We start from the raw sequence: 25,641 nt of genomic DNA, 5'->3' as shown, positions 1-25,641 counted from the left end.
ATATGCTAAAAGCTACTAAATCATTTCCCCTTTCACATTGCACAATGTCCATCTAAAATGTAAGGTATAAGTTCTTATAAATAATATGTGAAAAAAATTTTTTCCAAGTTTCAAGTTATATTTCAATACCTTAATTTTATTTTTTTTACCAAAAATACTGGTAACAAAATATTACCAAGGTTAATAGAAGTCAGTTAAAAAAATCAGTTCCTTCTGATTTGGAAAGCTTAAAAACATTTTAAATAATAGCAATTCTACCAAACCCAGAGTAACAGTAAGCTAATCAGCAGCAGCTACTGGTACTTAGTATTGTTCCATCAGGCAATCCTGAACAGGAAACAAAATAAGATGTCTTTTGTAAGACAAGTGCCAAACCGCTGCTTTTAAACTAAAATGCAGTAACTTATATTAAGAGCACCTCTGTTTCTATTAGCAGGTAATAACCTCCACATTTAACACATATTCAAAATACAGCAACTACAGTTATAAACCTAGTAGTGTTATTTGACTTTACATTTCCATTAATGGGCAGACATTAACGAAGATGTCATGGACTGAAAATCATATAAATGTCTATAACTAATAAGAATCTCCCGGTGATTTTACCACTGTTCACCTTAAAAGGGTACCTTCTGGTGAATTCAGGTGTGTGAATTCTGATGAGCCCCTCCTCGCCCCAACCTCTACCCCCATCTTATTGTACTTAATGTCTGAACCTATTTGGATAAACACAAATAGAAGAAACTTTTAAGGTGTGCAGCTAACACACTCACTTTCTTTCCTCTCTTCTCTTAGAATGACACATTATGTTTATTTTCTAGGTTTCTTACTTCCAGTCATAACAAAATAATGATCATTGTCTTCCTTCTTCTTTGCAGGTTTTTTATCTCCACTAACTGCCTCCTTGCCAGATGAGGGTGGCTTCCTGGTTGCAGCCGGGGCTTTGCCACTTTTGGGAAGCCCTTTGGCTAAGCCCTGGCTCTTGGTGGCAGTCTGTGCTGACTTTGGTTCAGGTTGTGCTTTGGCAGAAGACTGGGGAAGACTCACAATGGACAGCGGGGTACGGCCCGGGGACCTGGAGGAGCTGGGTCCTGTCTTCTGGGATGTGATTTTACTCTGAGGCTGCTTTTTGGCAACTGAAACCATATTATCTTTCGACTTCTCTGCAGCTTTTGCAGGAGCAACTGAGGATACAGAAAGTGGCTGGTTTAAATTCAAGGCTGACTTAAGTTTCTGTGCTGGCATTGCCCCCGCTTGCGGAGCTCCAACACGTGGCTGAGACTGTGTTCTCAGACCCGTGGTTATCGTTTTGGAACTGGATGTTGTCACTTTTGCAGGAGACTGGAAAGAAGGAGAAGGGTTAGGCCTTACGTGCAGATTTGCCTTAGGTGGCTTTGGACACTTTGATGATGAATTTAAACGTGCAGCTGAGTGAGAGACTGCATAATCCCTGGAAGACACATGGTGGTGTTTCAAATGCTTTGGTTCAATTTTTCCAGAACACTTATTTGGCAAAAGTGTGGATTCAGGCACATCTCTTGACTTCTGGGCTGGAATAAGCTTGGCCTTAGGAGTACTGGGTGATGAGATACATTTTCTCAGCGACTCAGATACACAAGGTGCAGTTCTTAATAAAGCTGGTGAAAAAGTGCTTTTACCTACTGGATTTAAAGAAGCAGATGCAGATGATGCATCGTTTGAAGGAGGCTGCGGTTTCTTTGTTACGTCCTTTGAAGATCTGAGTTTGAGATGAGAGGACACTGCTGGAGAATTTGGAAATTTAGAACGGACTGACCCACAGGCCAGATTGCCTCCTTTCAGGGAAGATGCTGGTGGCGACACACCTGGCAGACGTACCTGCTTCTCTTTGCTCCTTGGAATACCAACTGGTGTGCCAGGTTTTGAATTTTGTTTCTGAAACATGCTAACTGCTGACAAAGGATTCATTTCAGGAGGCTGAGGTGCTCTGGCGGACGAATCAGGCACACTTTCATTAGAAACTCCTTTTTGAAATGCTAGAATTTTCTGTTCTAGTGTAGCAAACTGTAATATTCGACAGGGGTCATATTTAAGCAAAAATCCTTGAAGAGTATCCCAGCCTCCACCGACACGGACCATGACATGTTTTCCGTGAAGCATCTTTCCCCCAAAAGAAAGTAAAAAGTAAAGCTGTAAAACTGTAAGGTGCAGTTACGGTTCATTAGCAGTCACAGTCTGTGATGTCTGTGACTATGAAATTCAGTGTATTTGCCAACAGCTTCACTATAAATTGCTAGTCTCTTTCTTGTGTTACTAAAGTAACAAATTTAATTCATATTGAATCATGCAACTAACAATAGAGAATCCTCCAGTTTGTCAGGAAGATATTTACACATCCTAAAAATCCAAATTACTAATACGCAAAACTGCAAGGACTGAATATTGATGGAAGAAAGGAAAAGGGAGAGTAAAGGAGGGGAGGAGAGAAAAAAAGACTCATACTAAAGAAAAACATAATTACAGAAGAAAGATAAAAACTACCAAAACTTGTATGTTAGAATTTAACAAATTACTTTCATAGGTATCATATCAATTTAATCTTTCAAAAACTTTGATATAATTTATTACTAGTTCTTCTTTGCAGATGAGAAAATTATGGCTCTGAGACATTAAGGAAACTGTCTCAAACCACACAGCTTGGCCTGGCCTCAAACGCACCAGGCTGCCCAACCCAAAAGGTGCTTTTGTGTTGATAAGATATATCCTGGGTCTGCCAGCACAGCCCGAGCTGGACGGACTCAGGCCCCTATTCATTCAGCAGGCAAATCTGCAAAGTTGTATGAGACTGCTCTGCAAATTTTCACTCTAAATCCCATGCTCTGTGCACTATCACTATATCATACTGCTTAAGAAAAGAAATCTAATTAAAAGACAAAATGCATATGCCTGTTTCTGTATGAGTTGAACAGGGTATGGGGAACTAATGATAATATATGAAATAAAAGAAAATATAGGTGGTAAAATTATATTTTTTACATACTTTTATATTACATTCCTAAATTGGGAATAAAACAGCTCTTGTATCAATAAGTGGACAGAATGATGAACAGGTAAACTTCAATCTCCTTATCAGCAAAGGGGACAATTAATCAATTGCAGATTGCAAATGGGACAAAGGAAGAAAATAAGCATGTATATTAGCATATTAGTATAGATGCTGATGCTGTGTCAGTGAAAAAAAGGCTTCATACTTAAGACCCAAAGTCTATATTATTATCAACTGCAATGTTTCTACTTCTTTTTCTTCTTACTGACATTTAATCTTATTAGATGTTCTGGTTTTGCTTTTTTCTTCTTCTTATGATAGAAAATTATTCCTCTTTAGGAAATCTAAAAAATGGAATAAGTTACCTGAGGTATTGAAAAATTTTTCCCCCAATTATATTCAATGTCCAAATAGTCTTAGCTTAATTAGTTGTTTGCTGTGTTAAGCGTATTTACCTAAACACATTATATACTCTTGAAAATATTCCATATATTTCCTCCTATACAGTGAAATTCTTCCATTAATAACATCCTCTATTGCAATTTTTTAAAAAGTAAAAGGGGAACAAAAGAAGGTTGGTAAAGCAATAAATTCAATTTCAAAACAAGATCTAAACAGGATGTAAACGGTGGACTTACTCTTATAAAAAGTATTTTATCTCCTAGTCGATACCGTCCTTCAGATAAGTACTCAATAGAAAATCGATGAGAACAACTACAAGGAGGGTCTTCAGCAATGTGTTTAACCTAAGATTAAAAATAAACAACAAGATTTAGTGCTTGTGACAAAAACTATTTTGTTTCATGTTAAAATGCAAGGTTATTTGATAGTTGGGAAAATCAAACTCAAAGAAAAAAATTTAAAGACAGTTCAACTATTTATTATCTCTTCCCTTTTACTTGTTGTCAAATATTGAGATTAGACATTAGCTAATCTAATAAAACCTAACAGTGAGGAAGTCTGGAGTCTCTCTCTCTCTCTCTGCCCAAGTGCAATCAGGCTCGTCGTGTACTCACTGATCACCGGAGAAGGTCTGTGAATGTGTACACAGTGAAGTCAATTCAAAACACATTCATTCAGTCATAGGAAACAGTTCGTTACTAAGTTTGAATTGTTTTAAGACTTGGATTAATATATCTGTCAAATCAAAGATGGACCCGTTAGATAAAGTTTAACCAGGAATTTTCACGTGTCCCTTACCACCATGTGAAAGTAATACTGTATGTATGGGGGAATATCCAGATTTGTTCCAAAGTTACTGTTAAAATAGGCAGAGATGCATTTATAGCTATTGGGCTGGGCAAAAAGTACATTCGGGTTTTTCCCTAACATCTTACGAAAAACCCAAGCAAACTTTTTGGCCAATCCAATATTCACCCAAGACTAGGTAAATTCTAAAAATTTCAACTCAAGAGGCATTTTTCTAAAAGCACTCACTTTGTTTCAATAGTCTGCTAAAGAGATGAGAACTGAGGAGAAAATCCTACCTCTACTCCTCGAGGGGCTTACAGAATTTTTAACTGCAGTAAATATCTTAAAAATGGTAAAAACTGGGCCTCCCTGGTGGCGCAGTGGTTGAGAGTCCGCCTGCCGATGCAGGGGACACGGCTTCGTGCCCCGGTCCGGGAAGATCCCACATGACACAGGGCGGCTGGGCCCGTGAGCCATGGCCGCTGAGCCTGCACGTCCGGAGCCTGTGCTCCGCAATGGGAGAGGCCACAACAGTGAGAGGCCCGCATACCGCAAAAAAAAAAAAAAAAAAAAAAAAGGTAAAAACTGGAATAAAAATTAAAATTCAGGAATTCTTTATTTAAAACATGGCAATTAATATAAATTGATTAAATGAAAATATTTGCTGAGATATGTTTGATTTGAAAAAAAAAGTCACGTATCAGCCACTATGGAAACCATTTTGTTTTCCTAAAATTATATTTCTGAAAAAGTATATTCTTCTCAACTACTTGTCACACAGAGTGTATCTAAACAAATACACTTAATTGCACTTAGGCATGATGTTAAAGAAAGTCTCTTCAGATATACCCAACTTACCTGAGCACTAACAGAAATTTATGAGTGTCTTAATTATCTACACAAAATGGACACATGTGGATTCACCCGGGCCTGATCAGAAGGATCCGGATTTATCTCCCTACATCATTCATTTAACAGAATAACATGATCATAAATAGAACTGATTTTCATAAGCGATTCAATGAAGTTTATCTTGTTTAGTTTGGTTATATGAGCACATAGGTACACACATGCATACACACACATACATACCACATGCATAAGATGGCTAAAAAATATTCTGAACTTGGGTAAAGAATTTACAATTATTTGAACCATTTACAAGTTAGATAACAAAGTAATTTGAAAGGAGGTAATTATTTCAGTCATTATTTTCTATCCATTAAGGTTTCTTAGGTACACAGAATTGCAGTTGTGTATTTCTTAACAGCACTCAAAATAATGAATCAGATAATTGTTCCTTAATTTTAAACATGACCATAAGATCTCAGCAGGTCACATATGTGTAGGTGGACTCTGAATATATTCATATAGCACATATATATTTAAAGAAATGTGTTCCTTTTAGTTTTCATAACAAGCTTGCAGGCATGAAAGGTCACTTATTTTCTTTGTTTAAAATATCCAAATACCACTTATATTCAGCAGTACAAATCAGCACTAACCCACAATCTAAATAAGTTGGTGAGCCTAAAAGGAGTAAGTGCTGTGAATAAAAAATGTTCTCTTCTGGTTTTAGCTATTGTGTAATTAACATTTTAACATTAAAGGAAAAAGCTAAAGAAATTAAAATCATCTGTAAAGGTACTACCCTAATATCAATTATTTTCATTCTCCTTGTTCTGATACATACTTTTCACAAAGTAAACATTTTTCTTGTTGCTATATAGTCTTCATAATGATTACAAAAAATGATTATTCTGCTAAAATAGTAAATCCTAATTTACCTAGTCATTGCCCAATTTGAGAGTATTTACATTGCTTCCAATTTTTCACCCTTATAAGTAATACTGCAATAAATACTTTCATTCATGCTACTTTTTTTTCCCTCTTCAAGTATAATAAAAATGAAAGAGGAACACTTTTGGCGAACTATGAGATTCTGACGCATCATATTTGAAAGAAAGTGTGCAATTACTTACAGCTTCGTGCAGCTCTTCATGCTGACAGCATGATTTTGGAATGCTGATGGAATCTTCAGCCCCAGAAGTATTAAGTAAGGTCTCTTCTAGCTCAATTTCTTTCTCAAATTTTACTAATACTGGTGGCTCAACCCCATAGCTGAAAACCAATCATGAGATCTCATCAAACAAGTGAAGTCTGAGGCAAGTACTTCCATGTATATCACAATAGGTTTTCTTTTATTTTTAAATGAAGTCTGTATGACTCTCTTCTACCAGTTGTTTCACTGGGACATCTGGAAATGCTTTATAATGTCCCACAGATTGCCAAAAATTCAGATTATCATCTTTACATCATAGTATATATATATTTGGGTTACTGGATGCTCCCAATATTCAATCAGGGATCCTAAACGTACCTTTAAAAATCAGCTTGTTAAAAAAAACAAAAAACAAGTCATCTCGTGAGTGAAGATGGGGTCGAGCTAGGTATGGAGGATACCAGGCCTCAGCCTTCTTATCAGACCCTCTTTGTGTCCAAAGGACTTGCTTCACCTTGAACTGCTTAAAGATTGCATGCTCTTACTCTACTTCTTTTTTTTTTTTTTCGGTACGCGGGCCTCTCACTGTTGTGGCCTCTCCCGTTGCGGAGCACAGGCTCCGGACGCGCAGGCTCAGCGGCCATGGCTCACGGGTCCAGCCGCTCCGCGGCATGTGGGATCCTCCCGGACCGGGGCACGAACCCATGTCCCCTGCATCGGCAGGCGGACTCTCAACCACTGCGCCACCAGGGAAGCCCTCTTACTCTACTTTTGATCTGAAAAATGTAAGTATCCACTTTTACAGTTTAGTACTAAATGAAGGCAAGCTACATGAGCAAGCAGATGTTGACACATGACATGGCTCATGTGAACAGAACAAAGTTAATAAAGAAACAAAAAGAAAGAGAAAACAGTAAATTAAGTTACCTTTATTCCAATCAAAAATTATTTTCATTTATAGAAAATAGTGTTCTCGATAAAATAAAGCAGCTTAAAAAATGTTTGTGACATTGAAATTCTGAAATATTGTGGAATACATACCTTGACACAATTCGACCAATTTCAAGAAGACAAAGATACACCTGTCTCGGATCTTTGTGCAAAACTGTGAAAAATAAGACCACATATTTTAGGGGGCAAATTAAATAGGCAAATATATTTACGGCATGAAAGAAGTAAAAGAAAAGACAGTAGCATTACTTATTTGGAGACTCAGAAAAGACTTTTATTTCTTCTACATATTATCATCTTCCTGAAATTAAAAAGAAAATGGTCAACCAGAAGATTAAAATTTACCATGGATGCTTACCTGTGTAGTATTTTAAGTCTAAAAAACTGAGCTTAGTAACATTAAATTATTAATATTTCAGATCTCTTAATAGGAGATATTATTGAAGAAACGTTATCACTTCAATTTTATTCTAAACTATCTTTAGCACAGGACTATGTGTTAACAGCCTTCTTCAACTCTTCCAAAAATAGAAGAGGAGAGAGCACTTCTCTACTCATTCTATGAGGCCTATATTACCCTGATATCAAAGTCAGAAAAAGACATCACAAGAAAACTAAAGACAAATATCCTTTATGAACACAGATGTAAAAAATTCTCAATGAAATACTGGCAAACTGAATCCAGCAGCAAGCGAGATTTATCCCAGAAATGCAAGGTTGGTTCAACGTATGAAAATCAATCAATATAATTCACCATATTGATAAAATAAAGGAAAAGAAACATACAGCTATCTCAGTAGAGACAGAAAATGCTTTTGACAAAATCAAACACCCTTTCATGACAAAAAAAGACTCAACAAAGTAGAAACAGAAGAGAACTTTATAAATATGAAAACAGACATCTCTGGAAAACCCATAGCTAACATCATTATTAATGGTGAAAGACTGAATGTCTTCCTCGAGGCTAAGACCAGGGAAAAGAAGGATGTCCACTCGTACCAATTCTATTCAACATTGTACTTGAGGTTCTAGTCAGGGCATTTGGGGAAGAAAAATAAATAAACGCCATCTAGATTGGAAAGGAAGACGGAAAACTATATTTACAGGTGGTATGGTCCTTTGTTTAGAAAACCCTAAAGAATCTACAAAAAAACTAATAGAGCTAATAAGCAAGTTCAGCAAAGTTGCAGGATATGAGATCAATATATAAAAGTCATTGCATTTTATACATTAGCAATAAACAATCTGAAATGTAATTAAGGAAATGATTACATTCACAGTAGCTTCAAGAAGAATAAAGTACTTAGGAATAAATTTAACCAAAGAATTGTAAGACTTGTACACTGAAAACTATAAAATATTGTTGAAAGAAATTAAATAAGATATAAATAAATTGAAAGACATCCTATGTTCATGGATTGGAAGACATATATTGTTATTGTAATACTCTCCAAACTGACCTACAGATTCAGTGCAATCCCTATCAAAATTCCAAGAGCCTTTTTTTTTCCCAGAAATGGACAAGCTGATGATAAAATTCATAAAGAACTGTAAGAAATATAGAATAGCCAAAACAACTTTTAAAAAGCACAAAGTTGGAAGACTCATACTACCCAATTTCAAAACTACAGTAATCAGGACAGTGTTTACTGGCTTAAGGATAGACATACAGACCAGTGGAATGAAACAGTGTCCAGAAATAAACTCATATGTTTATGTTCAATTGATTTTCAACAAGGGTGCCAAGACAACTCAAAGGGGAAAAAACAGTCTTTTCAACAAATGGTGCTAAGACAACTCGATATCTACATGCAAAAGAATGAATTTAGACTCCTTCACACAGTATACAAAAAATAACTCAAAATGCATTACAGACCAAAATGTAAAAGCTAAACCTATAAAAATCCTAGGAGGAAGTATAGGTGAAAATCTGTGTGACCTTGGATTAGGCAATGGTTTTTTAAATATGACACCAAAAGCACAAGCAATCAAAGAAAAGATAAACTGAACTTCATCAAAATTAAAAACTTCTGTGCATCAAAGGACACTATCAAGAAAGTGAAAAGGCAACCCAAAGGCCAGAAGAACATATTGGCAAATCATATATCTAATAAGGGCCTAATATCCAGAATAAAGAAAGAACTCTTACAAGTCTACAAAAAAAAGACAATTGACTCCCCCAAAAATGAGGAGAAGATTTGAATGGACATTTCTGTAAAGAAGATATACAAATGGCCAATAAGCCCATGTAAAGATGCTCAACATCATTAGTCTTTAGGGAAATGCAAATCAAAACCACAATGAGTTACCACTTCACACCCACTAGGATGGTTATACAGTTGACCCTTGAACAACATGGTTTGAACTGTGTGGGTCCACTTACACATGGATTTTTTTCAATAAATACATACTACAGTACTATAAGATCTGTGGTTGGTTGAATCTGTGGATTCAGAACCGTGGATACAAAGGGCTGACTGTAAAGTTATATCCAGATTTTTGACTGCAGGGTTAGGGGACCACTGCCCCTAACTCCTGGATTGTTCAAGGGTCAGCTGTAATTTTAAAAAATAATAACAAGTGTTGACAACTATGTGAAGAAATTGGAACCTTTGTGCATTGCTAGTGGGAATGTAAAATGGTGTGGCCACTGTCAAAACAGTTTGGTAGTTCCCCAAACAGATAAACACAGAATTACCATATGACCCAATAATTCCACTCCCAGGTACATCCCTGAATTTAAAACATATGTTCACTCAAAAACTTACATACAAATGTTCATAGCAGGATTATTAATAATAACCCCAAAATAGAAACAATCAAAATGTCCATCAGCTGATAGTAGATTAAAAAATGTATATCCATACAACGAAATATCATTCAGCCATAAAAAGGAATGAAGTACTGTTAGATGCTACAACATAAATGACCCATAATGCTAATTGAAAATAGCCAGACACAAAAGCTACATATTGCATGATTTTATTTATATGAAAAGTCCAGAGTAGCAAATCTATAGAGAAAGAAAGTAGACTGATGGTTGCCAGAGGATGGAGATATGGAGTAACTGGGTCCAACTGCTAATTGGTATGGGTTTTCTTTTTGGAGTGATGGAAATGTTCTGGAATTAATAATGGTGATATCTGCACAAATCGTGAGTATACTAAAAACCACTGAAGTCTACATTTTGAAATGATACATTTTATGTTAGGTGAACATACCTCAATGTTTTTAAATGCTATGAATAAAAAGAAACCTAATACGCTTAATGATCAGCACACCTGGATTAAAGCAGGGTGCAAACTGGGGGGTAAAATAGCAATCCATTAGTTTTAATTCTACACTGGATAAGAATATCCAGAGGCATACTAAACAGGTAACAGTGGGGAACAGCTACCTGTCTGCAGGCAACAGGGTGTGCATGGTCAATAGAAATATTTACAACATTAATAACCTAAAACAATAATGAAACCAACTAAAAAGTTGGTTTGTTTTTTATTATCACCATGAACCGGCAAGTCTAAGCAATGTCAGTGACAAAATACTTCTCTCTACCAGGACCGAAGACTATTCCCATGACCCCCGCCCTTGGTATGCTACTGCTCTTATCAAAACATTATCAATTCTGTGTGTGTGCGTGTGTGTGTGTCTGCGTGTGCACGCACACACACTCACACACATAAATACTTTGAGGAAATATATAGTCTAAAACTTAGATAGCTTTCACTTTGGTCACTGCACAGATGTTTCTGTTGACTTAAATGAAATGAGAAAATACATCAATAATTCTTCAATACAGCATGACTTTTTAAAAGCATTAGCCCATTTAGATAACCAAATTGGCACCTGCTGTTTACACCATGAACATACATCATTTGGCCTTCTGTTATTTCTGTAATTATCTAGTTAAAAATAAATTACTAGTAATTTAGACTTGATAGAGTAATTCTTGACGAAAACATTAATTATTTAAGCCTTAATCCAGAACCTTCCCATAGCCAACTCATTTAGGAAGTAAAGTATGTCCAGGCCATTCTAGATATATAGGATCTAAAACATAAATGAAAAGCTTTTATCATACATTTGATCTGGAATCTGATTCTCCAATTGTTTACATATATCTAGAGTATAAATGTTTCTAGTAAAATGAAATGTGGCATTTGAGTCCTTACTTGGAAAGAAAAATTAGAAGTGAGGCATACAAAAATATCCTAATAAACATTAAACACAACAACAACACCTACCTAAACCTTCAGATTCAAAGAGGTAAGTCTCATCAACCCCGATGTGCCTGCACCAGTGAAGGAAGTTCGCAGTATTGTCTCTAGCAAAGAACGAACCTGATGCAGCATCTTTCTTACAGGGCACTTTTCTCATTGGAAAATTCTGAAAAAGACAAAAGGATAATTTCAAACATGCATCAAGGATATTTTCATTAAATATCCATTTTAATATTACTAAATAAGTGTTCAGTGCATTGAATGTAACTAAAAAGTGCATAGCACTAGAGGAAAAAGGCATCTTCAAAAATCATTTTATTTTGCTTTTCATTAAGCATATTCTAGAAAATGATTCCTAGGAAAACAGGTCAAAATTAGCAGCAGGATCACGCATATCTAACCTCTCTTTTTAAAATGACATGAGAGTCTTAGTTAAGATAAAAAATGACAGTCTAATAATTCCAAAGCACATCTTTATAGTTTATCTCTCCAAACACAGTTCAATACAAACACAAAATTATTGCTATGTTAAAGGTTTACACAGTCTCAATTTTGCTAACTTCCTTATTTGCAGATTCATAAATATGGTTCTGAGTTTCTTGAGGAGACTTTCAAACAAGGAAGTAGTAGCCCATTCTTAATTAAAGTTCTTTAAAAACTGACAAGCTAAGTTTTACAGAATCCTAATTCATTTTAATTTCCTGGACCAAGAGTATTCAGATAATCCTGCTGAGGCTGAGGGTTTGGGGTTTTTTTAGAAATTATTCATCTCTTTTTTTTTGGCTGCATTGGGTCTTCATTTCTGTGCACGGGCTTTCTCTAGTTGTGGCCAGCGGGGGCTACTCTTCGTTGTGGTGCGCGGGCTTCTCATTGCAGTGGCTTCTCTTGTTGCAGAGCACGGGCTCTAGGCGTGCAGGCTTCAGTACTTGTGGCACATGGGCTCAGTAGTTGTGGCTTGCGGGCTCTAGAGCGCAGGCTCAGTAGTTGTGGCACACAGGCTTAGTTGCTCTGCGGCATGTGGGATCTTCCCGGACCAGGGCTCAAACCTGCGTCCCCTGCACTGGGGCAGGCACATTCTTAACAACTGCACCACCAGGGAAGCCCGGCTGAGGGGTTTTTAGTTTTGTTTCAAATTTTTACTTGAATAAGAAATTCACGCATATGATTTTTTTTAAATGCAATGGGCACAGTAGAGTATAAGTCTTTCTCCTACCACTACCCCTCAGTTCCTTTCTCTCCTTGGAGAGAACCACACTATTACCAGTTCCTTATGTTTCCTTCCTGTTGCTATTATTTTCTAGGATTACAATAACCTTGTGAGTTTTTCTAGTTGTATATAGGAAAAAAAAATCAACACAGCCAAATACAAAGATGGTTAGTATCAATTGAAATCTTCTTATCCACATTTCAGTAAGACATCTCCATACACAAGTATATCTGTACCTACAGAATGCTACGTTAACAGGCTATTCTGCAATCTGATTTGTGTATGTGTGCATGCACACTTAATGATAGGTTGCAGGCATCTTTTGAGGTAAAAAAAAACACAAAAATTAAAATAGTCATTTCTAATGAATAGATAATATTCTACTCCGTTCAGGTACCATAATTAATTTTAAACAACTTCTCTACTGATGAGCATTTAGGTTGTTCTTAATTTTTTTTGCACAGTCGTTTTTGTGAATTTGTGGTTATTTTCTTAGAATAAATTCCTGGAATTAGAATTATGTTACGTATCAAAGGATGTGCTTTATTTTCAATGTGATATATGTTACCCATTGTCTCCCAAGAAAGATGGTACTACTTTATATTTCCACCAGCACTATGTTAATATCTAGAATACACACTCACAGACACCAGATCCCATGAGTGAAAATAACCATATTTGATGAAAAGAGAGGAAACCTTATCTACCTCAAATCCCAACTTCAGGGTCAACGGTAGAAAAGTATCTAAAAAAAGTATTATTCATTCAGCCAATATTTATGAATTTACCATGAAGACAATATATAAAGAATAAAAAGATGATGATAATAGCTCTTAACTGTGTGCCAGGAACCATCACAACCTCTTTTTTCACTTAACTCTCACAGGAATCCTATAAGGAAGGTACTATTATTGTTCTCAAGAAGAACTAGCTATTTAGATATTTACTATGCACCAGGCATTATCTATATAAGCTAACCACTATCTATATATTATCTCATTTAATGTTGCTGAATCCTCGAAAATATATCCTACAAGGTAAAGGTTAATATCTCCATTTTACAAGTGAGAATATTTTTTCAGATGCTCAAAAAGATTAAGTAAATTATCCAAGATTTTACATATAGTTGCGTTGGAAGTTTACAACCTTGTAGAGATGATAAGAAATGTACATAAGCAAATCAATATGTACCAAGGTATTAAATCACTACTGTCAAACATTTTCTTACCACTGGTTCTTCAGAGTTGCATGTTTTCACCGTGTTTTGAAGAACATCAATCAGTTGGCATAACAGTACTCCATTATCAAGTTCTTCCAATAACCTTTCTGCCTTAACTTCAATACCTAAAAACATATTTCAAAGCTAAGAGCCTTCTAGAAACAGTAAATTCAAACAATATGGTTAAAGTTTAATTAAATGTAATCGGATTATAGCTGAAACACTAGGCAAATATTAGATCAGACTCCGAGCATTCACTCTTAGAAGGTACAGTTAAAACGGCAGATAATATCAAATTAAGAGAAAGTCAACTGAAACAAAAATATCTGTGGTGTAGAAGCACAGGAAAAATAAATAACATCTACTTTATTTCACTGAAAAACACCAAAGTGTCTTATATTTCAAGATCCACTATTAAGGTTAAGTTTTGATTCACTGCACATTACAACTGCTTGCACAAGAAAGATTCTCTATAAGTAAGATGGTCTTTGTTGCAATTTAAAAATTAAAGATAACAATGTAACAAGCACTCAGAAAATACCAACTTTTCACCTCTAAAATCCCTTATTTGGAAGCATTATTACATAATAAACTTTTAAGAAATTATCCAAATCTTCAAACTGATATAAGAGTGAGTGTTTAGTGCGTTTTTAATTCTCTTCAAAGACCATAGATGAGCTTTATACGTATATATTCCTCCTCACGAAAACCTTACAATGCTACATGAAATTCTGTTATTTAAAAGAGAATTTTTTTCTAGGGAGAAAGTTCAGAGCACTCATGTCCCTCTAACTGAGTAAAGAAATATGATGCCATGCATTCTCCAAGCTGACATTTCCTCCTAGGTTTCATATACCTCTGCCCCTAGAAGCCTCAGAAACAGGAATCATTTTAACGACAGCATATATTCCACCCAGAATCTCATGCCTTACACAAGTTTAAGGAGAAAAAAGAAATCAATAAAATACAGACTCCCAAATTAGACCTATTCACTTAAAATTTTTTTTAACATTAACAATTAAAATGTTGATTATTCACAGCTCTTACTACTGACCTCTTCCATGAAGCCTCAAACTTGCTTACTATTCAAGCCCCGAGAGTCAGGGTGAATCAGAATATCTTCCCAACCAGACTGTAAGCTTGGTGAGAAAAAGGACATCAAATATTTCCTTCACTAGAGGATCCCCAGCCTCTGGAACTATCATTCCTTGACAAAGAGTAAGATTCTCAATAAACATTTACTGAATAAGAGATTACAGTTTTGAGCATCTTTGCAAGCCTTACCTAATAAACCAGAGAGCCAGATCGACAGATCTTCCTGCATGGGCAACAGGGTAGCTTCGTGCCTCACAGCTATCCACTCATCATACTGACAAACGTCAGCCAAACCTGGCCCATGTCTGGGGGTCAGAGGACTCCGTGGACTTAGAGGCAGGTCTTCTCCAAACCACACCTAGAGAAAACACCAACCAACTGAATGGACGCAACCCTGTTAAAAGTCAGCATGCCTAACATTTATATTTAAATAATGAATTACAGACCATATTTAATATACAGAGCTGCAGCAGCTCACAGAAAGTTAATAAACTAGAAGCAAACTATTAGCCTGGATACTTGAGACACTTTCCGTATTCAATTCTGTGATAAATGTAAGTGAATCCCTAATTAATGAATGGGTTCTACCATCAAACTGAGGGGATGAAAGTCAACAAATATTTTTTTTCTTTCACTTCTTAGCTGCATAAGTTTAACAAGTTACTTGACCAGAGTATCAGCATCTTGGCTGTAAAATGAATTAATAATACCTGCCTTATAAGCTACATCTTTGTAGAATCTAGCATTGGGCCTAACAATATTTGTTGAATAATGGATAAATGAATGAATGCACAGTTGGCATTTTATAAACTTTAAATCATAATAACAGTGTTATCTAAAAAAAAATTCTAAATAATGTGGTCTGTCACTTGATTTTGCATGGCCCACAAGCTAAGAATGGTTTTTACATTTTAAAATGGTAGTTATGTAAGTACCTACATAATAGCTTTGATTCTGCCTACTTACTCACTAAGCTAAAAATGTTTACTACCTGGTCAATCCCTGGTTTAGAATAAAAACTGACAGAAATATGCTATCAAACCAACACTTGCAAAATTTTGAAATACAACTAGATATACTTTTAATATAAGCTTAGTTAGAGAAAAGACTGTGTCAAATCTCAACTCAGGAAGGGGTATCAGAGCCCAAGTGAAGTGATAAAGGGGTCCTCACAGGAGGGCAGCTTGAAATGGAGAGTCAGAGCTTGAGTGAGGTGACAGGGCATCCACGCATGGCAACGGCCCTGTGCAGCATCAGACCCTGAGCAGGATAAAGAGGGTGTCCACTGGGGACAACGGGGGAACATCCCAGTGCAGAGTGTCAGAGCCCAACTGAGCTGAGAAGGGCATCAGCTCAGGGAGGGGTGGCAGCAACAAAGAGAGACGGGTTACATACACGGGGATTTATCAAATGGGAGCCAGGTTTCTCACTGCCAAAGAAAAGAGGTACAACTGTGGACTGAGAAAACTAGAATGAACCCCATGGTGTTGGAATCGAGTAAGTTTTACCAGAAAGCAAAGAAGCGCTCAAAGAATGATAGGGACATGCAAAAGGACACAGAAGTCAGCTTGAAGGGACTTCTGCTGGCTAAATCGAGAAGAATTTGAGCATCAAAATAATGATATAAGTGGATTATAACACACTGAATAAAATGGACAACTCTGAGTCCACATAGATATAAATAAATGAATAAACTGGAATTTTGATGAGGAATGAGATTTCCATATACTTTCAAAGTACTTCCCCAGAAATACCTACTACAAAGAGAAAAAAAGTAATTTCACAGTAGAGAAACTCATCAGGCAGCAACTTAACCCAGGCAGCAACTTAACCGAGTGACACAGGTGAATATGATCAACAACGGGCTAAATCAAAATCATATGCACCTGACAGGATAGGAGACAACACATCCCTCTGTAATAGTCCTGCCAAGATGCATAACCTGAATCTAATCATGAGAAAACATCAGGCAAATCTAAATTGAGGGACATTCTACAAAATAATTGGTCTGTAATACTCAAAAGTGTCAAGGTCATTAAAGAAAGCAAATACTAATAAAGACTGAGGGGCACGACAACTAAACGCAACAGGTGATTCTGAACTGGACATTATTGGGACAACTGACAAATAGTTGAATGTGGTCTGAGTATTACATAGTAGTTCTGTACCAACGCTAATATCCTGATTCTGACGATTTCATTGTGGCTGTATAGGAGGGAGTCCTTGCACGCGATAAATGCACTGAAGTAACAGAGGTAACGGGACATTAGATTTGCAACCTACTCTCAAATGGTTCAGCAAACAAATATCTCTGCTCTACACTTAACAACCACTTTGCAAGTTTGTGATTGCTTTAAAATAAAATTTTAAAAAGTTTTTTAAAAAGAGGCATAAGTATAGGTAATACCAAGTGAATCTAGTTCTGTCTTGATTTTTCAATGTAGATAACTTCCCCCCCTTCAATATATTAAACTTACTGAGGTTTATTTGAGGCAAGTGTTACTATACCAAATCAAAAGCCATAACAACACCATTGTTAACCCAGACAAACATAGAGGGAAAAAAAAAGAGCTGCTTCCAATCTCCTATGATGAGAAATAAACACGTTCTTTAAAAATCTCACAGGCAAAGGAAGACAATGAATATATACCACACGAGGCAAGCAGGAGTAGCAAAACTTAATAAAAATACCCAAATACTAAGAGAAACATTGTTATTCGAGGGGCATTATTTCAGAAACTGAGGGTAGAGATTTGGGGAATGAACTCCTAAATACAGGAGGATCCCATAAAGTTTTTGGAAAAAAACAAGATGTTATTTCCCCAAATTCTCTTAGAATTACTTCAAAGGGAGTATAGCAAAGATATAATATCTAAATCTTCCCTTCATAAGAATGTCTTGCTTCTGTAATCCCAGGACTCAGTATAAGACCTACCTCATGATAGGCAGTCAAAAATATTAGTTGAATACTTGAGGAACAGATACTAGCAAATGACTCTTTGTACCATCAAAATCAAGATGCATCTTACAATAAATTGTATTTTACAGTCAACAGAATGTTATTTGTCCTTTAACCATTTGGCTGAGCTGACAAAAGGCAGAGAAGATGCAAATGTTTGTCAAGGAAACATGTACATTATCTAGGAAGGTGGTTTTGAAAATATCATGTATGAAAATGGAGAAGCTAAAATTAACAAAAGTCATTCTAAGTTCTTGCCACATTAGGGAGAAGAGTACTTGGATTTTCCTATTATTACAAGCAGAAAACCTGGGCTAGTCAGTAGCATACTAATGTTGTTAAAAGCTAGATGTTAAGAACAAAACCTGCATGTATAAAGATTGTTCTCCATCATGCTGAAAGCTGTCACATTGCAGAGATTCCTAACCATAGGCAGTCTACAGAAGAACTTGAATCAGTATATAAACTTAACTTACATTTAGACAAAAATTTAGGTCTACGTACAAATGGGCCTTTTCTCAGAGAGAGAGAGTTCATAGTTTCTGTTAGATTCTGGAAAGGGTCTGTGACCCAAAAGAGATTAGGAACTATCTAGTTCATTGATTTTTAGACTGTAAGTTTATTTACTAATCAGAATCAGGGACATAAAAAAGGGGCAAGGAAGACCTTCATGGATTAAATGAATAAGAAACCAGCTATCTACTGGGTGTCTCCTCTCTGCAAGGCACTTATGAAAAACGAAGCCTAATTAGCAAAGAGATGAAAATCCGAGGAAGTTCTCACATTCACCAGGGAGAGAAGCAAAAACTTCTGTGAGGGATGTCAAGGGTACTCCTGGAGAAGAATCAATAGGGACAGGTCTGTGGAATCTAGGTCAGAGACGGGTTCGTGGAACTATAAGACAACACTATGAAAAAAAATCACCAATTTAAGAAAGTATTAATGGCCATTAGGAGAGAAATGAGAAAAACATGGTCAATGTGGCAATGATAAAAAGCACTTTATAAGGAATAGAGAAAATATAATCAACATGAAACTGATGACATTTCTGAGACTTGGATAAAAAGAGATGAATAGAAGTAATCAGATAAAAAGTGGTTTTGAGAAATAAGGAGTTCTGAGCATACTCAATGTGGATTAGAGAAGACCCCAAAGGGGAAGAGTAAGACCTTTTGGGAGACTGCCATGGACTCCCAAGTCCCCAAAGGAAAACAGTACAAAAGAACTCTTTATTAGTAGAGTAGGAGGATATAGCTGCACAGCGTAGGAGGGAAAAAGCAGCATCCCATTCAGAATTGTTCTTAACCATTTTATAAGTAAGTTATCTTCTCTAGGCTATCACACACTGCTATCTTGATAAGCCTTCTTTCTTAATTAAAAAAAAAAAACTTTCACGACACAGTTATAATCTCCAGCTTTACATCCGGATAATTTCGTTGTACCAATGATACAACCAAAGTTCTGAAGTGCCTACTAGGTAACAACACATTCCAGGAGGCACTTGGCTCATGTTATCTCATTGATTCCTCACAACTACCCTGAAAAATACACGCTGTTATCCTCACCTCAGAGGCAAGGGAGCGGGGACTCAGAGAGGTAAAATAACTTGCCAGGATCTCACAAGCAGAGTGGCAGAACAAAAATCAGACACAAAATCGGACTGACTCTAAAATTCTCACTTTCAAAGGCAAATTTTATTATCAGCTGCTTACATCTTCCTAGGTAGACCTTCAAGGTGATTTTTATCTTTAAGTTAAAATTCAGTCATGTTCTATTTATGCCAAAAGAAAGAAAACTTTTAAAGGATCTAAGAATAAATACCAACTCTGGAAATCATTCAAATGTAAGATCATTCTGGTTTGTCTTATTACCTCCATCTTGCTTCCCCTCACCAAAAAATTAACCAAAAAAACCACTCTAAATTTTAAGTTTTAATGACACATTATTTACAGGCATTACAGGGCACATGTATAATTATCTAAAATTAAGAATTTATATTTGTTTTCACTGAAAGCTCTTTTAACTACAAACATATACTAAATTGTAATGAGAAGAAAATCACAAACTATTCCAATTCTTTTCCCAGAGTAGTACAAATACGATGAACCCACCAATCCTAAGATATTTTTGATTCTTACAAATATGCAGTATAAATGAAAGCTTAATATTAAAGTCTTTTCAGAACTGGAAAGTGAAAATATAGTATTCCTGTTATTAAATTTGATGCTTAAAAAAACAGTAAAATAGAAAATTTTTGTGATAATTTTAGTTTTTTTCTAACTATTGTAATCTTATTATATTAGTCTCATTAATTTAAATATATATTTTCCCAAGAAAACCACTTACTTGAATTGCAGGCAGCATGGTCATCTATGCTGAAATGATACTGCTGCTATGAAAATAAAACAAAACATTAATATGCAGACAATGGTTGCTTTCCTACTCCCCCAAACCCTCAAATTACAAGGAATCTGCTTTATTCTCCTATCTGACTGAAAACCTAATACTTTTCTATTTGGAATAATTTGATCATAGGAGAAGGCAATCATACTCCTCGTTTCTTACTTCATAAAAGTACTCCTCATTTGAAAGAGGAAAATCTGAAACACACTTTAATATGTAGTTTCTGGCACTAATATCAAAGTAATTCTTGAAGCATCTGACTAGTAAAATAAAACTAACAATAAAACTTAGCTTACCTTAAAACTGCCCCAGAATTTTCCCCTGTAAACACACTGTAAATATAATGTAAATACAAATATCACAACAACTGATACTGAAAGTCAAGTATCTCCCATCTGATCTTTACAAAGAGATAAGTTCATCCAAACTTTGTATAAATTCTCAAGTTTAACCATAAGCTTCTTCCACCAGGTGACAAGGTAATAAAGAAAAATACCAATTTTAACTATGAAACAATACTCAATGCCTTTCCTTAATAATTTTCCATAAGGTATTTTCTCCATGAGGTGCTAAAGACCAAAAAAAAGCAATTTGAACTCTAAAGGACCATTCTTGAAACATACAAGAAAAAAAACCACAACTTTAAGTTAGATTAATACAATTCTTTAATGTATTTTCAGAAAGAAAGTGAAGAGTTTGAAAACACTCAGAATAACAGACTATATAAAACCTAGGATTTTATACTGCTTATAGCAGCATAACATACTAGTCTATTTTTTATTGTAAACCACCATTAAAATATTCTAAGAAAAAATAGAAAATGGCTTATAAGGCTATCAATTTCCAAGGAAAAGTTACTTTCTCCCCTAAGTTATACCAAACATACCTCAGATGTGTAGATGTGCCAACTACACATCCCACTTGCCTCTCAGGAACACTTCTTCCAGTACCAAAGCTGAACTGGAGCTAAACCTAACTGAAAAGTCTGATGTTACACATCACATTGTCTTTGCAAGAAGGCAAAGGACAGCAGAATGTCCTTGATGTCATTTTTCCTTCTCTCTACCCTAGCAAAAGGCCAAAGTACAATTGGGCATTACTAATGAGTTTGTTATGCTTCCCACGAGCTAACTCAGTGGGGAATACGTTTTCCTTTAGCATAAATAATCCTTTGTCCCCAACAAAGATCCACAGTAAGAAGCTTCCGAGACCATTTTTAAAAAATACAGCAAAGAAGCTGCTCCCATTAAAATAAGGAGTCCCACATAATCAGACAAGAGCTTGAACAGCTGGAACTGCCAACCCCAAACAAAAGAAGGCCTGAATTATAAGGCGTGTGCAAATCAAGAACAGTGACACAGTCACAAAGAAGCTATCACAAGAATGTTTAGTAGTTGCAGTTTTTATGGAAAATTCAAAATTAGTTTTATGAAAGAAATGAAGAATTTGTGCACAACCTTCAATCACTGAACTTTAGCAGAGTCTAATATATATATATATATATATATATATCTCTTCCCCCACATCATTCTTATGAAATAGAAAGAACTACTTTAAAGATAACAAAATTAACCATCTGGATTACCTTTAAAAAGAAGTTATTTAATAAATGGTACTCAGATAAGTTATAATATATCTTCATATGTGAAAAACTATCAGGTACACAAAGATATGCTTTTATTGGAAAACTTTTATAAACTGATGAGATTGTATCAGTGAATCATCATTAACTCCTGAGTATTTACTGTGTTCCAGATCCTAAGAGCCAGTTATTCATACCTTCTAGTCATTCACTATTCTCTTTCCAAATCATTTTTGTCTCATTCTTGTCTACCATTAGCCCAGTCCCCAATCTGCATCACAATCCCAATTCTTGCTTCTTACTCAGTTTATTACCTGCTTTCCTCTTATCTATCTTTCCCTAAAAGTCTCAGTCTCTACATTTTTTTTCCCCACATAAACCAATTATACCGAATCAGCAACTCTTCATTTCTGGATCTGCACCTTGATTAGCAATTTATTGGCTTTTTTTGGTTTCTGTTTTCGTCTGTCTTTTTGGAGAAGACTACTTTAATTCTGTGCCATCGTGAGGAAGTCTTTTCCCTCGGATTTGGGCAAAAAAAAAAAGAGCTCTCAAATGACCAAGTGCAAACTATTCGCTAACCCTGCCTTAACAAGACAAACAGCTTATGCAGAGATCACGAGTGAATACTATACTTAATTTTTTAAATCTGGAGAAAATGTTAGAAGCACAGAGTGCACTTATCCACCTGAAACTTAAACAGAATTTGGGCCTGGCCCACTTAGAAACAGTTTCAGCCATGAGGTCCTCAAGATTATTTATGGTAAGGCTCTTCATACCAGTTTGACTTCAGATCATGATAGGAGAAAAATGCCAGCCCGTGGAGCGGCTCCTTTGTTCCACAGCTGTAGGCTCTGAAACTGAGTATGTTTTAATTCCTCACTCACATTATAAAATGTGGTGGGGAGAGCACAAGGTGGTATGTCTCAATCCTGGTACAAATTGGGGGCCGACTTGGAAAAGAATGGCAAAAAAGCAAAGAAATAAAGTAAGTTTCCTCAGAAAAATAGTAACATTAACTGCCACTGCAACACATATACATTCGGCACCAGCCAACAGATTACTGCCAAGACACATAAGCTGCAGGGATGCGGTAAATGCCCAAGCTGGCGCAGTGGTTACTGCTGAGGAGGAGACGGAGATGAGATTAGGACGGAATGCACAGAGGCCTTTCAACTGTACCAGTAAGATTTCAGTTCAAGATAAGCAGTGAGAACACAGGTATTATTATACTGGTCTGTACGCCCTTCTGTGTGTCAAAAAAAACATTTCATCATTTTTAATGTTTCATTTAGAAAAACAGTTAAAGAAGATATCCTGATTTGTTCAGGGGAATAAAAAACAACTTTCTCAGCTTTAAAATTCTGAGTTAAATATTTCCTAAGTGCCTAGAAGAAAAAATAGAAATGCTGTATCCATACCAAACATATTTCATATTTTTTAATGTATACTAAAATAAATCACCATAAAGGCACCACCGGGGTAGTAGAAAGTAGCAGACCCATCTGCTAAATGGGGTACCACCACCTCTCGTGTATGCTTGTTGTAAAGATTAAATAAGGTGATACAAATAAAGTACCTGATATATAGCTAGCATTTAACAAATGAGTTGTTATGATGATACTATGATAGGGCATAATTATAGTTCATTTAACATAATTCATCAAATTAAAAAGAGGTAAGAAAACAAAGCTAATATGAGAAATCATTAAGTGTAATTTGGAAAGCTAATATGAGAAATCATTAAGTGTAATTTGGAAAGCTTCTTTTACTAACATAAAAATAAATACAGTTGTAAGTGAACATAAAAACTTTAATACCAACATCCATACTCAAATACGAATGTGTAACATAGAAGTCTCTTGCTAGAATAAGGCTTAAGGATTGTGTCACACATAGGCCCTTTGCTCCATTCAGGCTGTCTCCTCACCGTCCACTCTATTGGTTTCACTCATTTCTGTGGCTCTATCACTGTTCAAGCTATATGTTTGTCCAAGCAGTGTCCACTCCTTCATTTATTAAACAATCATTTATTCACACCCTTTATTAAACTGGGCACCGCAGGCAACAGACGCAGTGATGAACATAACAGACGTGATGCTCTCATGGAGCTACTACATTCATTTGTGTATGTAGTGAATACACAAGGTTAAATCATGGTAATTGTTTTGAAAGAAAAAACAGAGAGAGAGACAGCAGGGGCCTACTTTAAGACTTTGAATGAGTGATTTAGAAATGGTTTTGCTGGAGGAAAAACATGAACTTGAAGAATGGTGGCAATTAGCCAGGGAGAGAGACAGGGAAGAGTTCTGTGCATAGAGAATAATTTTTGCAAAGACTGTACAGAAGGAGAGAGAGTTTGGCGCATTCCGAGAACTGAAAGAAGCCAGTATGGCTGAAGCGTGGAGCACGTGCGGCTTAGGATAGGGTTGGAAAGTCAGGCAGTAGCCCCACCACGTGACGCCATACTGAGGAAAGTAGATTTTATTCTAATTGCAGTGGGAAGCCATGGAAGAGTTTTAACCAAGGGAGAGACATAATGTATTTCATAGTTTAACAGAGCTCCCTGTGGGGGAGAGAGAAACATGGGAGTGAAATACTGATGGGTTTAACAGAGAAAGGGGGAAGAAAACAGAAGGAGAGGTTGATAGAGATGTGGGGGAAAGAATTAGTGGAAACACTGAGAGAAGGAGAAGCATAGAGGGGTAGAAACAGTGAGAGCAAAGGAAACTGAGCACACAGGAAGTGAGTTGGAGAGCAGCCTGGAAGGGGAAGAGGAGGGGATCCACTGCAGCAGTTCAGTGACCAGTGATGGTGCCTGGGCAGGGATGCTGACAAAGTATCCACCGGAGAAAAGTGGATGGGTCTGACATCTATTTTGGAGTTAGAATCACGACTTGATAATGGTTAGAGATGGAGGGTGAAGGCGAGGGAGGTAAGGGCAGAGTGAAGCGTCAGGAACAACTCTTGGGTTTCTGGCTTAAGCAGTTGAGCAAATGGATAGTTGCAGCGTTTGCTGCGATGAAGATGATGGGAGTCTGAACAGACTGAAGCGGGGAACCCAGCAGAGACAGGGCAAAAGTGCTATGTTTTGGTCATGTCTAATTTGAGAAGGCTTCAAAGACATTCAAGCGGAAATGTCAGGTTGGCAGTTGGAAATACTAATCTAGAGCTAAGAAGAAAGTTCAGGAGGAGACAGAAATTGCCAGCAATCCTTGGGGGATAAAACCACTGGAAAGAATGAGATCATGCGAGAAAGAAATGGAGAAAGCAGTGACAAGGATCTAGGAACAAGTCCTGAAAAAAACCAACATTTAGACACGAGAGAAAGAGTCAGCAAAGGAGATAGAGTCCTTACCTCGACTAATCCAGGTTTACAACTCTTCTGATTTACCTCCTCCCAGGAGCCCTTCCTGATTGGCCTGAATTAATTCTGCCTATATCTGTAGCTCTTGAATTCACATAGCATTTCTCCCAACTACCTGTCCTTACAGTGCTTTATACTATTTTTTCGTTGTTTCTGTACATTGCTTGACCAAGTATATTTTAAGTTCCTGGATTGCTGTCGGAAGTAGTGTTGAGAGAAGTATTCAAGCTGAAAGTTTAGGAAACACTTCTGGTGGGAGATATGTGAACATCTCTAGGAAAAACCAGGTAGGTGAAATGTGACAGCAAAGCTTGGAAATAGCCATACAGTAGACACATGTCTGACAGGAGACTTTTTTTGGGTATTATTTATTATTTTTCACTTTTATTTATTACATGACCCAATAAATAATTTTACCTC

At 36.3% G+C, this 25,641-nt stretch overlaps 1 protein-coding gene across 1 annotated transcript; it reads right to left on the bottom strand.

Annotated features, from left to right (window-relative positions):
- Positions 1 to 772: 772 nt before the first annotated feature.
- Positions 773 to 20,239, bottom strand: GAS2L3 (growth arrest specific 2 like 3; the record flags this gene model as incomplete). Its single annotated transcript, XM_082666781.1, has 8 exons — positions 773 to 2,139; positions 3,664 to 3,771; positions 6,199 to 6,337; positions 7,260 to 7,323; positions 11,414 to 11,555; positions 13,825 to 13,940; positions 15,100 to 15,268; positions 20,216 to 20,239. 8 exons carry the CDS (start codon positions 20,237 to 20,239, stop codon positions 811 to 813), a joined length of 2,091 nt encoding a protein of 696 aa, XP_082522907.1. The 3' UTR covers positions 773 to 810.
- Between the last annotated feature and the right edge of the window lie 5,402 nt (positions 20,240 to 25,641).

The sequence above is a fragment of the Grampus griseus genome (assembly GCF_964374135.1).
Source record: "Grampus griseus genome assembly, chromosome: 11".
Taxonomy (NCBI): domain Eukaryota; kingdom Metazoa; phylum Chordata; class Mammalia; order Artiodactyla; family Delphinidae; genus Grampus; species Grampus griseus.
Note: the sequence above shows the minus strand (reverse complement) of the source record. Positions and strands in the feature narration are given on the sequence as shown.